The sequence below is a fragment of the Podarcis bocagei genome (genome assembly GCF_964188305.1).
Source record: "Podarcis bocagei genome assembly, chromosome: Z".
NCBI classification, from domain to species: domain Eukaryota; kingdom Metazoa; phylum Chordata; class Lepidosauria; order Squamata; family Lacertidae; genus Podarcis; species Podarcis bocagei.
This window is the reverse complement of record NC_138140.1, coordinates 43099728-43116613: the sequence shown is the minus strand read 5'-3', so window position 1 is coordinate 43116613 and position 16886 is coordinate 43099728. Positions and strand designations below refer to the sequence as shown.

The following is a 16886-nucleotide window of genomic DNA, read 5'->3' as shown; positions in this document are numbered from 1 at the left end:
CAGCTCTTAAGTGAAATGGGGGAAATTCAACCAACCGAGGATGAAGGAGAAGAGGAACGCGAATGGAACAAGACCCCTCAGCAATTGCTCCGTGTTCTTCAGCAGAAAGTTGCCACAACTGGAAATAAAACCATCAGCTTTTTTGAACTAACATATAATATGGGCTGCAAGGAAGTAGGAGGAACATTCTACTGTTTGTTGGAGCTTGCAAATATGCGAGCTATTGACATGAAGCAAGAGGACATATGCAGTGACATTACTATAATTCCTGCTGACAAATTCTTTGAGCTTTGAATGTTTGGCTTACTGCATTGTTAGCACAATTAGTGCTCACCTACAGGAGAAAAAAGGGAGAGTTTATTATCTGCAGAGTTAATGACTTTGGGGTTTGACTTTGGAGTCTGGGGTTGTTGCATATCTTGGATATCTATTACTATTTTGCACTGGGTGCAACTGCATTGATGGGAAAAAATAAAAAAAATATTGGTTCACCTAACTATGACTAATTCACTTCTTTACAATTATCTGCTTAGTAAACTAGAATGCTATGTATTTTAATTAACTACGTATTTTAATTTTAAAAAAACTAATGAGACAACAGGTTGCCCATTTTGGGTCTTCTGGACCCAAGATGGGCAACCAGTTTTTGTAACAGTTTTTTGTAATAGAACGTTCCCCGGGAATGGAAGGTTTAGCGACCTGCATTCCAACGTACTTTAAGCAGATGCAGGTCCTTGCAACTATCATTTAAGTGCAAGAAACAATGCGTGTTAGATTTTGCATTCCTTTACTGTCCATTTCCGATAGCTAGTTGCAAGCAGGGGACAATTCCACTACCGAGCACAAATTGCAATTAAGTTTCCTTCCCCACTTATTGCTTTGTAAACTCTTAAGCATTTTCTTGGCTATGTAGAAATGCCATACATCCCGATTACAGGTTAAGGGTAAATTGCAAGCCTTGAGGGAGCGGGTGCCCGGGCGGCTTAGCATCAGTGTACAGTGGACTGGGGTGCGGGGGGGGGGGGACCAGGCTAGTCCCGGGTAAATTGGTTACTAATAGAAAGGGGTCGTGCCTGATTCAACCGGCCTCCAGACACAACAAGAAACTTTGCAAGAGGCGCGGCGTGAAGAGGGAGAAAGAAGACCTTTCTCAGAGTCTACTCGAGAGCAGACTTCCCTGCTTTGCGCGCCTCCCGCCTCACCACTTTCCTTGGCGTTCGGCGCCATTTTTGAAGGGCGGGTGGGGTGGGGAGGGGAATGGCAGTGCCTCGCCCAATTCTACCCGCAGATTCCCAGCGACTGAACCTGGGGTCGTCTAGAGGAGCTACATTGTGAGCAAACAGGTTGAGAATAATAAATTAATTAAACCGAGGAGGATTTACATTTCCGCCATTGCCCAGGCTGGTACAAAGAGGAACATAATTATATATACAAATAAGAGAATAAATAAAGCTACACGCTCGTTAGCGACTTAAAATGCTGCAAGGTTCCACACACTGCGTTTCATATGGGGTTTTTGTTTTGTTTTTAAACAACGCTGTACTAGGGGTGCAACCTTTGTTCTGGCATGATACGGGGCGAAGTGGGGTCGATTTTCATTTTCATTTTCATCTGGTGCTGAAGAAATCCGTTACAACCTATTTGCCGCCCAGCAGGATAGCCCCTCTGGAACTCGCTGCACACCTGGGCGCACACTTACACCTGAATTTGTACATCTGCCTGTCCCTGGGTACCCAGAGCTTAAAGATATGTCCTTTCAAACACACGTCCCTAACTTGGCAGAGAGAGAAAGAGAAACAGAGAGGAGACCAGAAATGCAGGACAAAACTGTATCAATAAGGGACGTAGCATTTCACATTTAAATACAGGGCGACCATGTATCCGGCAGCAACCCCAGTGGGCACACCAAAGAGGGAGCGGGGATGTCTTCACCCAGTGTACATTACTGGATTTGTTTTCCTGCATCAAACTCCCATTCAACGAAACTCTCTCCATCGCGTGTGGCAAAGCCGGTACACATCGAAGGTACACATCGCAGCTTAAAAACTGATGGGATCTGATGGAAAATGGTTTGAGGGAAAGCGTATCAAAGAGGAGTATTTTGAAATAAACTACAGTATACTTATGGATTGTGGCTAATGCCGTGTGCATTAGACTTTAAACAACAGCAGCGGGAGCGCAATGGAGCCACAGTAAGCGGTAACCTGTACACAGCCTGTATTGCTGGCGTAAATTCCCGCTACGGCTCACCTGTGCATACAAATATGCATTTATCTTTCACTGCGATCCTATATACGCCTGCTCAGAAGTAAGACCTCTATCTTTCAAGTGAACTTGTTTGCAGTTAAGTGGGTCTGGACTGCAGGCTTTATCAGCAAGTTAAAAATAAATAAGTACAGGCGTATAACATTATTAGATGAGTGTGGCTTGTATCTATAAAAGTTTTTTTTCTCGTTTTAAGAAGATTCTTTATTACAAAACAATTTACACAGAACACCTCATCTGACATTACATACCCTTTAACTTCCGATTCACCTCATTGTGTTTTTTATACCTTACTAGTGTATACACACTTCGTATTTATTATTCTTCTCAGTTAATTATGGGGGGGATTTTACTCTATAATTTCCTTGAACTTCAAGATTCAGTCCGAATCTGTCAGGAGATTTGTGTTATTACAGTACTTTTAAAGATATTCTTTGAACCTTATCCAATCTTTACTAAATTTCTGGTTAGAGTTTCCCCTTATTCTCCCAGTCATCCTTGCAAGTTCTGAATATTCTATCTTCTTTGTTTGCCAATCAGCTATTGAGGGGATTACATCACATTGCCAATTTTTTGCTATTAAAATCCTCGCCGCTGTGGTTGCGTACATAAGGAGGGTTGGGGGGGTTGTATATCAATGAACATAATGCCTAACAAAAAGGCTTCAGGGTGTTTTTTTAAACGAAAATTTAAATATCTTTTTGAGTTCGTTATATTTTATGTCCCAAAATGTTCTTATCTTCACACAGTCCCCATCACATTTGCAACCGCTTTTTTGCATCTCCAGCAAACGTCGGAGCTTTTCTTCTACATCTTGGCCACTTCGGCCGGGGTCAGATACCATCGGTACAGCATTTTCATTATGTTTTCTCTCCAAAGCCTTTCACATATATATATAATGCCCAATATCCTGGGCCCAATGGACCATAACTGATTTTACCTCTTCCTCCTTGATTTCTTGTCTATAAAAGTTAATGGCGCAGAGCAATTTATTATAAAAGTATGTTGCTGTGACTGGACATAATTTGCAAACCTAGCCATTATAGCCAAATCATATAATTATGAATGATGATTGCTACGGTATTCTTATTTGTCGTCCTAACTTTATTCAATTCATAGGTGCAGATGCAAAGTACTGTTACGTGTGCCTAGAATTGTAACTGTTCCGTTTGAGCTAATGCTGATAACTGTTTACATACATAGACGGATCCGGGTTCACACATTTCCTCTAACAAGCAGCTAGCTGAATGGACCACACTAGAAGCACCCTTTCCACCTGAACATTAGGTAACCCTTATCTCACACTATAATGTAAGAATTGGTACTTTATTTTTAGCAATGCTTAGGGGTGTTTTTTTTTAAAAAAAAATGACAAAAAAATGGCTGTGATAAATTGGCAGCATTTTAAACAAATTGATGCAAACAAATTTAAAATATCTGGAGGGCACCAGGTTGGGTAAACATGTTACATCTGCGCATTATTTGCGGAGTGTCCTATTCCTGCCTCACAGGACGCTATTCCCGTTGGAGTCATCAAACGATGGATTTACAAGTATGCAGATGGACGCTCTTTGTCGGGGCGGGAGCTTTTACCCTTTACTTCCCGAAGACAGACAAATTCATAGAATCACAGAATCATAAAGTCGGAAGGGACACCAAAGGTCCACTAGTCTAACCCCCTGCAACGCAGGGATCTCAACTAAAGCATCCAGGACAGATGGCATCCAACCTATAAGGAAGCAGAGGCCACCGCCTCTCTTGGGAGTCTGTTGCACCGTCAAACAGCTCTTACTGACAGAAAGTTATTCCTGATGTTTCGTCGGAATCTCCTGCCTTGCCATTGGTTCGAATTCTGCGCTCCAGAACAAGCTTTCTCCCATCCTTCATTTCGGACTTTGGGCCATTAGGGGGCGCTCGAATGAAATAGAACGTTCCCCGGGAAGAGGAGAGTCACGTGACTTGACAGCCGGGCCTGCATTTTTTCTTCTTCCCCGTTTTTGCAAAGCCTTGGAGTTCCTGCTGCCATGGCTGCGATTGCGAAGGCCCTGTTACCCCATTACCAGCACTCGGGACTCGAGACTAACCTCAGCAGGGTCAGCTTTCTGGGGGCTCGGATACCCGCAGAGGTGGAAGCGATGGCCAGCAGTGTTCGGGAGCTGGACAAGGAAACCTTTCGCAAACTCCTCAAAGGTAAACAAACGCTTTGCCGGCAGGACAGGTAGAGGGGTGGGAATCAGTGCCCGCAGGGAACGGGTTATTGCCTTTGAGAGCTTATCCTGCTTAGGCGCTGGTTAGCTTAACCTCCTTCCAGCGTTCCTGAAGTGGGCTTGATCGTTGGCTCTGCGTGGCCCTTTCCTCACGCTCCCATCAGTTGCTCTTGACAGCAGGACATCTTGCTGTTACTGCTTTTGTGCTTCTGTCTTAACTGCTTAAGTTTCTTGCGGATTGCTTCCAACGCTGCAATGTGAAATGTGAAACTGACTAGTTAATGTGATGGCCACAGGAAATATTGTTAATCAGTTTTGCCATTAAAACAGTTAATTGCGCTTCTTATAAACTGGGTGGTATAATTTTACTTGCACATTTCCATTTGTTGCAATGTGCCGGCCAGTTGCTTAGCCACCTTTCGTGGGCAAGGATCTGGAGCGAGTGGTCGCACACCAGATCCAGGTTCTTTTGGAAGACTGATTTCCTGGATCAGGGTTTAGGCCTGGTTTTGGCACAGAAACTGCTTTGGTCACCTTTGGAGAGAGAGAGAAAGCAAACATGTCCCTGTTAATTGTTCTCGACCACTTAGCGCTTTCAATACCATCAGCCATGGTATCCTCCTTGAGTGACTCTGAACTGGGGGTTGGTGGCACCGCTTTGCGGTGGTTCCAGTCCTACTTGGGTGGTTGTTCCCAGAGGGCGTTACTTGGGGAATGCTTTTCAACCCCGTGCAGAATCTGGTGGCCAGGTAGTTCCAGGACTAAAATACAAAACAGATTTTACATATGTATATAGATTTAATTTTATTAATATTTTAATTGCTTTTTAATGATAGCTTTTTCCGTGCTTGAGCTCCGTCAGGGGAAAAGGTGCAATTTAATAAATAAATATAAAAGATACTGAAACTATATAATAATGCCATCTGTAATGTCCTCTTCTCAGGTATTTTTCCCTGTGATCTCCAAGCTCAACAACTTTGACATCCTAAAAAATATTCAGCAACTTTGGCTGCCATCCCCCCCCCCAAATAATCCTGGCTATATCCATGCTTCACATAGTGAAAGACAGAGCTATAGCCAAACCTTTATTTTGTCACACCAAGAATAAAGGTTAACACTTTAGAAGAATTCTAAAATCCATATTAAGACAGTCCCTTTACTCAGCCTGTGTAAATGCCATGAAATAGTGTGAAAGGAAAAAAAAGGCAAAGGACCCCTGACGGTTACGTGCAGTTGCAGACGACTCTGGGGTTGCGGCGCTCATCTCGCTTTATTGGCCGAGGGAGCTGGCGTTTGTCCTCAGACAGTGTTTCCGGGTCATGTGGCCAGCATGACTAAGCTGCTTCTGACGAAACCAGAGTAGTGCACGGAACTGCCATTTACCTTCCCACTGGAGCAGTACCTATTTATCTACTAGTACTTTGATGTGCTTAAAAATAGTTGAGTCTTAAAATTATTGTGGCAATTCTATTTCCATTTTTAACCATAAGGGGGAGTGCTTGCACAAATGTTCACCATGGGAGAATTAATTACAGTCATCCCTTGGGTTAAAGACACTTCAGGTTAAATCTTTTCAGGTTGCGTGCTGCGGTAACCCAGAAGTACTGGAACGGGTTATTTCCAGGTTTTGCCATTCATGCATGCGCAGATGCTGAAAATGACATCACGCACATGCACAGAAGCGGTGAATCGCGACCCAGAGATGCGCAGACGTGGGTTGCGTTCTGCTCCGGTTGTGAATGGGGCTCCGGAACGGATCCCGTTCGCAACCAGAGGTACCACTGTGCTTGGGGAATGCTTTTCAACCCCGTGGAACTTTCAATATGGGGTTCCACAGGGCTCAATCCTATCCCCCATGTTGTTTAACTACATGAAACCAGAGGTTTGGAGTACGTTGTCAGCAGTCTGCTGATGATACTCAGCTGTATTTCTCCTTTACATCTGCAGGTGAGACAGTGGTAGTGCTGGACCAGGGTCTTGCCTCGGAAATGGACTGGATGAGAGCCAACAAACTGAAGCTTAATCCAGATTAGACTCTGGCACTGTTAGTGGGTGGTTCCCTAGACCAGATGGCGGGAGGTCGCCTGCTCTTGATGGGGTTATACTTTCCCTAAAGGAGAAGGTTCACAGCTTGGGGGTCCTCCTGGATCCTTTGCTGTCACTCTAGGCACTTGTGGCCTCAGTGGCCCAGAGCACCTTCCATCAGCTTGGGCTGGTGGCCCAGCTACGCCCCTATCTGGACAGGGATAGCCTAACTACTGTTGTCAATGCTCTGATGACCTCAAGGTTAGATTACTGCAATGTGTTAGAGGTGAAGCTGCCTCTGAGGATGGTTTGGAAACTTCAACTGGTGAAGAATTTGGTGGCCAGGTTGTTCCAGGACCAAAATGCAAGACAGATTTTTACATATGTATATAGTTTTAATTCTATTAATATTTCATTGCTTTTTTATGATAGCCTTTTCTATGCTTGAGTTCCCTCAGGGGAAAAGGTGGAATTTAGTAAATAAATATAAAAGATAATGAAACTATATAATAATGCCCCCTGTAATGTCCTCTTCACAGGTATTTTCCCCTCTGATCTCCAAGCTCAACAACTTTGACATCCTAAAAAAAATTCAGCAACTTTGGCCGCCCCCCCCCCAAAAAAATCCTGGCTATACCCAGGAAAGTGAAAGAAAGAGCTATAGCCACATGTTTTATTTTGTCACACCAAGAATAAAGGTTAACACTTTAGAAGAATTCTAAAATCCGTATTCGGACAGTGCCTTTAATTGGCCTGTGTAAATGCCATGAAATAGTGTGAAAAATAAAAAAGGTAGAGGACCCCTGACAGTTAGGTCCGGTCACGAACGACTCTGGGGTTGCCTCGCTCATCTCGCTCTATGGGCTGAGGAATCCAGAGTTTGTCCTCAGACAGTTTTTCCGGGTCATGTGGCCAGCATGACTAAGCTGCTTCTGACGAAACCAGAGCATCGCACGGGAACACCGTTTACCTTCCCACCAGAGCAGTACTTATTTATCTGCTAGTACAGTGGTACCTAAGGTTAAGAATGTAATTCGTTCTGGAGGTCCATTCTTAACCTGTAACTGTTCTTAACCTGAGGTACCACTTTAGCTAATGGGGCCTCCTGCTGCTGCCGCACCACCACTGCGTGATTTCTGTTCTCATCCTGAAGCAAAGTTCTTAACCCGAGGTACTATTTCTGGGTTAGCGGAGTCTGTAACCTGAAGCGTCTGTAATCCGAGGTACCACTGTACTTTGATGTGCTTAAAAATAGTTGAGTCTTAAAATTATTGTGGCAATTCTATTTCCATTTTTTACCATAGGGGGGAGTCATTGCACAAATGTTCACCATGGGAGAATTAATTACAGTCATACCTCAGGTTAAAGACACTTTGGGTTAAATCTTTTTAGGTTGCGTCCCTCGGTGACCCAGAAGTACCAGAACGGGTTACTTCCGTGTTTCACCGTTCACGCATGCGCAGATGCTCAAAATGACATCACGCACATGCTTAGAAGTGGTGAATCGCGACCCAGAGACGTGCAGAAGCAGGTTGCGTTCTGCCCCGGTTGCGAACAAGGCTCCAGAACGGATCCCGTATGCAACCAGAGGTACCACTGTACTTGGGGAATGTTTTTCAACCCCGTGGAACTTCAGGTGGGCTTCCGCAGGGCTCAGTCCTATCCCCCATGTTGTTTAACTACATGAAACCAGAGGATTGGAGTACATTGTCAGCAGTCTGCTGATGACACTCAGCTGTATTTCTCCTTTACATCTGCAGGTGAGACAGTGGAAGTGCTGGACCAGGGTCTTGCCTTGGAAATGGACTGGGAGGTTAAGAACAGTTTCAGGTTAAGAACAGACCTCCGGAACAAATTAGGTACTTGACCCAAGGACCACTGTACTTGGGGAATGCTCTTCAGCCCTGTGGAACCTTCAATGTGGGGTTCCGCAGGGCTCAATCCTATCCCCCATGTTGTTTAACCCAGTGTTTCCCAACCTTTTTTGGGCAAAGGCACACTTGTTTCATGAAAAAAATCTCGCGGCACACCACCATTAGAAAATGTTTAAAAAATTAACTCTGTGCCTATATTGACTATATATAAAGTAACTCTCTTTAATAGGAATCAAATAAACACAAAGAAAGTATTTTATAATTACTTTATTATGAAATAGTAAGTTGCAGAATTTATTCAGCACGCAGAAAATGGCCTTTTGGGGGGTGAATGTGGATGAAGCAGGAAGAGAACTTAAAAAAAAGGCATGCATGAAATCTAGCCCCAAACACACACACGCACACTTTCCCCAAAGTGGTTGATGACGCAGGATATTTCCACATGCTTCTAAAATGCACATTAAATAAAACGAGAGAGAGAAGTGCACGCATTCACCTGCCAGCCTCGGAGCTGTGGAATGCAGCGACATGAAGCAATCTGTGTCCTTCCAGGCGCCAGCTCAGACCTGCCGTGCTGTTTCGTTCCCCCGGCGTCGCTGCCTTCATCCAGCCGGATGCCTCTCCTGCCCAAGGGACGTGTCAGCAGCCACCCGGCGTGGGGTAGAGGCAGGACGGCCCCACTTCCTGCTGCCCACAAGGCTTTGGGGTGAGAAACGCGGAGGGGCAGGAGAGTGGAGGTTGCCTTAATTGGAAAAAGCAGGGAGGTAGGCTGGTGTGCCGTGGGAGGGAGGCGGGCGAGTCGGGCGGCGAGCACACGCGGGGCGGCGAGCTCCCTCCCTCCCACATCCCATCGCCGCTCGCTTCGGCCGGCCTACTGGGCTGTCGCAGGCGGAAGGCCTGCGCATGCGCGAGGTTTTCGCGCCTTCCTCCAGTAGGCCGGCCGAAGCGAGCGGCGATGGGATGTGGGAGGGAGCTCGCTCACCGCCCCGCGTGTGCTCGCCGCCGCCGCCCCACCTCTCGCCGCCCGACTCGCCCGCCTCCCTCCCACGGCACACCAGTCAACGTCTCGCGGCACACTAGTGTGCCGCGGAACACCGGTTGGGAAACACTGGTTTAACCTCTACATGAAACCACTGGGTGGGGTTATCCAGAGGTTTGGAGTATGTTGTCATCAGTATGCTGAGGACACTCAGCTCTATTTCTCCTTTACAACTGGAGGTGAGACAGTGGAAGTGCTGGACCTTGGTAATGTCTTGCCAGTGGAAGTGTCTTGCCTTGGTAATGGACTGGGTGAGAGCCAACAAACTGAAGCTCAATCCAGATTAGACTGGGGCACTGTTGGTGGGTGGCTCCCGAGACCAGATGGCTGGGAGGTCGCCTGCTCTTGATGGGGTTACACTTCCTCTGAAGGAGCAGGTTCACAGCTTGGGGGTCCTCCTGGATCCTTTGCTGTCGCTCGAGGCTCAGGTGGCCTCAATGGCCCAGAGCACCTTCCATCAGCTTGGGCTGGTGGCCCAGCTACGCCCCTATCTGGACAGGGATGGCCTAACTACTGTTGTCTATGCTCTTGTAACCTCTTGGTTAGATTACTGCAATGTGTTAGAGGTGAAGCTGCCTCTGAGGATGGTTTGGAAACTTCAGCTGGTGCAGAATACAGTGGCTAGGTTGTTCACTGGAGCAAGACGGTTTGAATATATTACTCCGATCGTGGTCCGACTGCACTGGCTTCCAATGGGTTTCCAGGCCAAATTCAAAGTGCTGGTTTTGATCTATAAAGCCTTCAACGGCTCAGGACCACAATACCTCAAGGGCCGCCTCTTTCCATATGAACCTACCCACACCCTGATATCATCTTCTGAGAACCTCCTTCGTGTGCCTCCCCCTTGAGAAGTCCGGAGGGTGTCAACACAAGAACGGGCCTCCTTTGCGGTGGCTCCCCGTCTGTGGAATGGTCTCCCCAGGGACGTTTGCCTGGCACCTTCACTATACACCCTTAGGCGCCAGGCAAAAACATTCCTGTTTAACTAGGCCTTTGGTTGATCTGATTTACGTACTGTGCACTTCTAAGATGTGTTTTTTGTGGGGGGGGGTGCTATTGAGTTGTTGTTTTTCTTTTTATTATATATTTCGAGCTTTTATATCTTGAATTTATTCCTTGAACTGCCCTGGGACCCCCAGGTATAGGGCAGTGTGTAAATTCATTCAATAAATAAATAAATAAATGAAATAATGAAATGAAATGAAATGAAATGAAATGAAATCTGTTTTGCAATTAAAACAGTGAGTTGCACTTCTTTCCATTGAAGAAGTGTGCATCAAAATGGATGTATTGGTAAAAATAATATACAAAACTGCATTACATTTGGGGAAGTTGCTTGCAAACATGTGTACATAAGACAACACTGCCTGTAAAAATGTGTTTATTAGGGAAACTCCACACTAAAGTACTGATGCATTTTCATGAGTTTTGTTTTAATGAAATTTCCTGCAAAATGTGGAGGACTGCATTTAAGATTGGAAAATTGAGAAACTGAGAGAACCACAACTGGCAAGTCCTTTCTTGCCTGGTTACTATTCTGGTTCCTGATTTGAAGTTGCCTTTTTCCCGTGGTGGTGTGATATAGTCTCTTTAGGATTGGCTTATGGGTTGCGTGGGAACTTGTTAGAAGTTCTGGAATAATGAGCCTAAACACAGGTGCCTCTCATATTCGATGGACTGACTGTGATTGATTCTCAGTTGAACATCTGGCTAGGTCATAGGACAGTCTTAAGCCAAGTTAAGAGCTTTGAGAATTTAAGGAGGAAAAGTCAGTTGATCCAGGGACAGTCCACATATATACTGGCCTATTCCAACCTCTTTTTCTTTATGGTGAGCGCTCCTGCCCAGGCGGCACAAAAAAGGCAATTTGGCTGCAGAAATTCATTCTGATTGTGTAAAGCAGGTGTTTTCAACCTCTTTGAGTCCACAGTTCCCTTGACCAACTGCATTGTTTTTGCATCACCACTGTGGGGCTCAGGAGCCCAGCTATGTCACCCCTTGCCTGCACAGCTGCAAGCCTTTCACCTTTATTCTAACTTAACTGCTTTTGTTTCTTGCGGATTGCTTCCAACGCTGCGACAGGGAACTGACTAGTTAATGTGATGGCCACAGGAAATATTGTTAATCAGTTTTGCCATTAAAACAGTTAATTGCGCTTCTTATAAACTGGGTGGTATAATTTTACTTGCATATTTCCATTTGTTGCAATGTGCTGGCCAGTTGCTTAGCCCCCTTTCCTGGGCAAGGATCTGGAGCGAGTGGTCACACACCAGATCTAGGTTCTTTTGGAAGAAACTGATTTTCTGGAACAGGGTTTGGCCTGGTTTTGGCACAGAAACTGCTTTGGTCGCCCTGTATGATGACCTTTGTCGAGAGAGAGAGACAAGGGAAACATGTCCCTGTTAATTGCTCTCGACCTCTCAGCCGCTTTCAATACCATCAACCATGGTTTCCTTCATGAGTGACTCTAAACTGGGGGTTGGTGGCACCGCTTTGTGGTGGTTCCAGTGCTACTTGGATGGTTGTTCCCAGAGGGTGTTACTTACCCAGCTACGCCCCTGTCTGGACAGGGATGGCCTAACTACTGTTGTCTATGCTCTGGTAACCTCTTGGCTAGATTACTGCAATGTGTTAGAGGTGAAGTTGCCTCTGAAGACGGTTTGGAAACTTCAACTGGTGAAGAATTTGGTGGCCAGGTTGTTCCAGGACCAAAATACAAAACAGATTTTATATATGTATATAGTTTTAATTCTGTTAATATTTCATTGCTTTTTAATGATGGCTTTTTCTATGCTTGAGTTCCATCAGCGGAAAAGGTGCAATTTAATAAATAGATATAAAATATAATAAACCTATATAATAATATCCCCTGTAATGTCCTCTTCACAGGTATTTTTCCCTGTGATCTCCAAGCTCAACAACTATGACATCCTAAAATAAAATCAGCAACTTTGACTGCCATCCCCCCCCCCCAAAAAAATCCTGGCTATATCCATGCTTCACATAGTGAAAGACAGAGCTATAGCCAAACCTTTATTTTGTCACACCAAGAATAAAGGTTAACACTTTAGAAGAATTCTAAAATTCATATTAGGACAGTCCCTTTACTCGGCCTGTGCAAATGCCATGAAATAGTGTGAAAAATAAAAAAGTAAAGAACCGCTGACAGTAATGCCCCCTGTAATGTGCTTTTCTCAGGTATTTTCCCCTCTGATCACCAATCTCAACAACTTTGATATCCTAAAAAAAATTCAGCAACTTTGGCTGCCACCCCCACCCCACAAAAATCCTGGCTGTACCCAGGAAAGTGAAAGACAGAGCTATAGCCACACGTTTATTTTGTCACACCAAGAATAAAGGTTAACACTTTAGAAGAATTCTAAAATCTGTATTCAGACAGTCCCTTTACTCGGCCTGTGTAAATGCCATGAAATAGTGTGAAAGGGGAAAAAAGGCAAAGGATCCCTGACGGTTACGTGCAGTTGCAGACGACTCTGGGGTTGCGGCGCTCATCTCGCTTTACTGGCCGAGGGAGCCGGCGTTTGTCCTCAGACAGTGTTTCCGGGTCATGTGGCCAGCATGACTAAGCCACTTCTGACGAAACCAGAGCAGCATACGGAACTGCCATTTACCTTCCCGCTGGAGCGGTACCTATTTATCTACTAGTACTTTGATGTGCTTAAAAATAGTTGAGTCTTAAAATTATTGTGGCAATTCTGTTTCCATTTTTAACCATAAGGGGGAGTGCTTGCACAAATGTTCACCATGGGAGAATTAATTACAGTCATCCCTTGGGTTAAAGACACTTCGGGTTAAATCTTTTCAGGTTGCGTTCTGCGGCAACACGGAAGTACCGGAACGGGTTATTTCCAGGTTTTGCCATTCGTGCATGCGCTGATAAATGACATCATGCACAGAAGCGGTGAATCGCGACCCAGAGACGCAGGTTGCGTTCTGCTCCAGTTGCGAAAGGGGCTCCGGAACGCAATTTCCTGAAGCAAAGTTCTTAACCCGAGGTACTATTTCTGAGTTTGCAGAGACTGTAACCTGAAGCGTATGTAACCCGAGGTACCACCGTACTTTGATGTGTTTAAAAATAGTTGAGTCTTAAAATTATTGTTGCAATTCTAGTTCCATTTTTCACCATAAGGGGGAGTGCTCTCACAAATGTTCACCATGGAAGAATTACCAGTAATTACAGTGGTACCCCAGGTTAAAAATTTAATTCGTTATGGAGGTCCGTTCTTAACCCGAGACTGTTCCACTGGTACAGAAACTTCCACTGGTACAGAATTTGGTGGCCAGGTTGTTCCAGGAACAAAATACAAAACAGATTTTACATATGTATATAGTTTTAATTCTATTAATATTTCATTCCATTTTAACGATAGCTTTTTCTATGCTTGAGTTCCGTCAGGGGAAAAGGTGCAATTAAATATATAAATATAAATGATAATGAAACTATATAATAATGCCATCTGTAATGTCCTCTTCACAGGTATTTTCCCCTGTGATCTCCAAGCTCAACAACATTGACATTCTAAAAAAAATTCAAGAACTTTGGCTGCCCCCCCCCCAAAAAAATCCTGGCTATAACCATGCTTCACATAGTGAAAGACAGAGCTATAGCCACACGTTTATTTTGTCACACCAAGAATAAAAGTAACTATGTTCACACTTTAGAAGAATTCTAAAATCTGTATTCAGACAGTCCCTTTACTCAGCCTGTGTAAAAGCCATGAAATAGTGTGAAAAATAAAAAAGGTATAGGACCCCTGACAGTTAAGTCCAGACGACTCTGGGGTTGCGGCGCTCATCTCGCTCTATGGGCCGAGGGAGTTGGCGTTTGTCTGCAGACAGTTTTTCCAGGTTATGTGGCCAGCATGACGACGCCACTCCTGGCGAACCAGAGCAGCGGACGGAAACACTGTTTACCTTCCCGCCGGAGCGGTATCTACTTGCACTTTGACGTGCTTAAAAATAGTAGAATCTTAAAATTATTGTTGCAATTCTAGTTCCATTTTTTTCCATAAGGAGGAGTGCTTGCACAAATGTTCACCACGGAGGAATTAATTACTTGGGGAATGCTTTTCAGCCTTGTGGGCCTTCATTGTGGGGTTTTGCAGGACTCAATCCTATACCCACACCCTGATATCATCTTCTGAGACCCTCCTTTGTGTCCCTCCCCATTGAGAGGTCCAGAGGGTGGCAACATGAGAACGGGCCTTCTCTGCAGTGGCTCCCCGTCTGTGGAATGCTTTCTCCAGGGAATTTTGCCTGGCGCCTTCATTATACGCCTTTAGGCGCCAGGCAAAACCGTTCCTTTTTAACCAGGCCATTGGTTGATCAATTTACATACTACGCCCTTTTAAAATGTGTTGTTGTTTTTTGTTGGGGGGGTTGAGTTGTTATTTTTCTTTTTACTGCATATTGTATACTGCCCAGGCTGCACAGAATAAGCATTTTGGCTGCATATATTCATTCTGATTGTGTAAAGCAGAGGTTTTCAACCCTTTTGAATCTATGGCTCCCTTGACCAACTGCATTCTTTCTGCCCTACACCTGTGGGGCTCAGGAGCCTAGTTATGTCACCCCTTGCCTGCAGAGCTGGCAGCCTCTCACCCTCCCTTGTAGAGTTCCCACAGCCTCCCCTCCCCTCTTCTTGGGAGTCCTCTGGGCAGCCGCTGCTGTTGCCCCGATCTCTGAGCTTCCTGCCCCCACCCCACCCCAAAGAGAGGTGCCTCCTCACACTGCCCCACAGGGGCCTGGCAGAGGATGCCCCCAGCCTTAGTGGCCTAATGGAGAGTGGCCAAAGGTGAGTGTTAGGCCAGCACCTTACCTCAGGAGGCAGCAGTGGGCACTGCCAAGGCAGACTGGCTCCCCTTCAGCACCAAGCACTCAGCTCCCAGGCAGTCTTTGCACACAACAAACACAAGAAAGGCCAGCACAGTGCCTGCCTGCCTGGCCTCCCACTTGTCTGTCCATTCCCAACAGCAAGGGCTGGAGGACTAGCTGGCTGGGCTCCCTCCTCTGCTTGCTTGCTTGCTCATCTCCTGTCAACCAGCACCCCCTGGCCAGCCACAGAGGCATCATTCGCCTGGGGAGCTTATAGCTGGTCCTGCTGTAACAAACAGCTGTTCAAGCCTTTGGGAGGCAGAGATGCAAGAGGGCATCAGAGGAGGGAGGGAGGGAAAGAGGGACAGAGGCCAGTGTTGCTTGCGTCACCCATGACCATCCTTCAAGGGTTTCACAGCACACTGGTTGAAACCACTGGTGTAAATAAAATATAACACAGAATTCTACAGGATCGAGTATTAGTGTGTGAAAACAGTCCAGATCCAATGATTCCCAGGCATGCACCTCCAGGTGGTGGAGCTGTCAGGTGCCATACTGGCGCCCAGGAATCTTCACTTGGTCGCAAGTGGTCAAAAGTCAGGTGCAAAATGTGCCTGGCGCCTGGCTAATTTCAAACACTGATTCCATTCCCTTAATATTCTATGGCCGTAAAGTATGCTGAGTCCTCATTAGGCTGATTTTTGGGGGGTGGGGTTTGGGGGGGTAAAATGGTTGCCCCCTCACTGAAGTGTGTTTAGGATTTTTCACCCTTTTTCTTTTGTACATTATAAACCTTGGTGTTTCCCTGAGTATACGGATACCTCTCTTGTTTCTCAGTTTCCAAGTTTGGGTTTTAATCCTGTTGGCGCTCAGCAGCTGCATTTGCTGTTAGAGGGAGCAGTTATCCACAGTAGTGGCAATAAATGAGACCAGTGCTTTTTTTCTGGGGTGACGCAGAGGTACACATGCCCCTAAACATTTTGTGAATCTTTGTACTTTTGTCCATTTGCTGTATTTATTTTCCCCAATTTGAACTATGCAGTGGAGGCTTGGGTTGCGAACGTGCAGGATGCACGTTCGCAACCCGCAGCATCCGCAACCCGCAGCGGCGCATCTGTGCATGCGCAGGTTGCGATTCGGCACGTCTGCACATGCACAAAGTGTGATTTAGAGCTTTTGCGCATGCACAACCGCTGAAACCGGAAGTAACCCTTTCCGGTACTTCCAGGTTTCGGCGGTCCGCAACCCGAAAAAACGTAACCTGAAGCGTCTGTAGCCCGAGGTATGACTGTAAAATGGTGATTTTCTCTTTCTTTCTTTTTTATAATTTTTATTAACAGGCCAATCACATCACATTATCCATATCACATTAATTCCAAATTATACAGCCAGATTTTAAATTTTGTTGAGGGTATCCATACATCAAGCTCCGCACGAGTCCAAAACAGGCATCACTTATCTTACTGCTTTAATTAGTCAGATCTATCCAGTTTGATCCGGATAGTCCTTTGTTACTTCCTTTCTCTTCTTGTTGTTATCGTATAGTCCTTTCTTTGCGATCTCTGATGATTTTCCCAAGCAGATTAAAAACTGTTATCTCTGTGTGGGTTTTATACTCTTCCAAAAATCATATCGGTTAGG

General features: G+C 45.4%; 1 protein-coding gene across 1 annotated transcript in view; it reads left to right on the top strand.

The window, feature by feature from the left end:
• Positions 1–4232: 4232 nt before the first annotated feature.
• COMMD5 (COMM domain containing 5) overlaps positions 4233–16886 on the top strand; it is a 31411-nt gene continuing 18757 nt past the window's right edge. Inside the window, exon 1 of the mRNA XM_081179085.1 lies at positions 4233–4455. Coding sequence (XP_081035211.1) covers positions 4290–4455 — 166 coding nt within the window. The 5' untranslated portion in view covers positions 4233–4289. The remainder of the gene's footprint in view (positions 4456–16886) is intronic.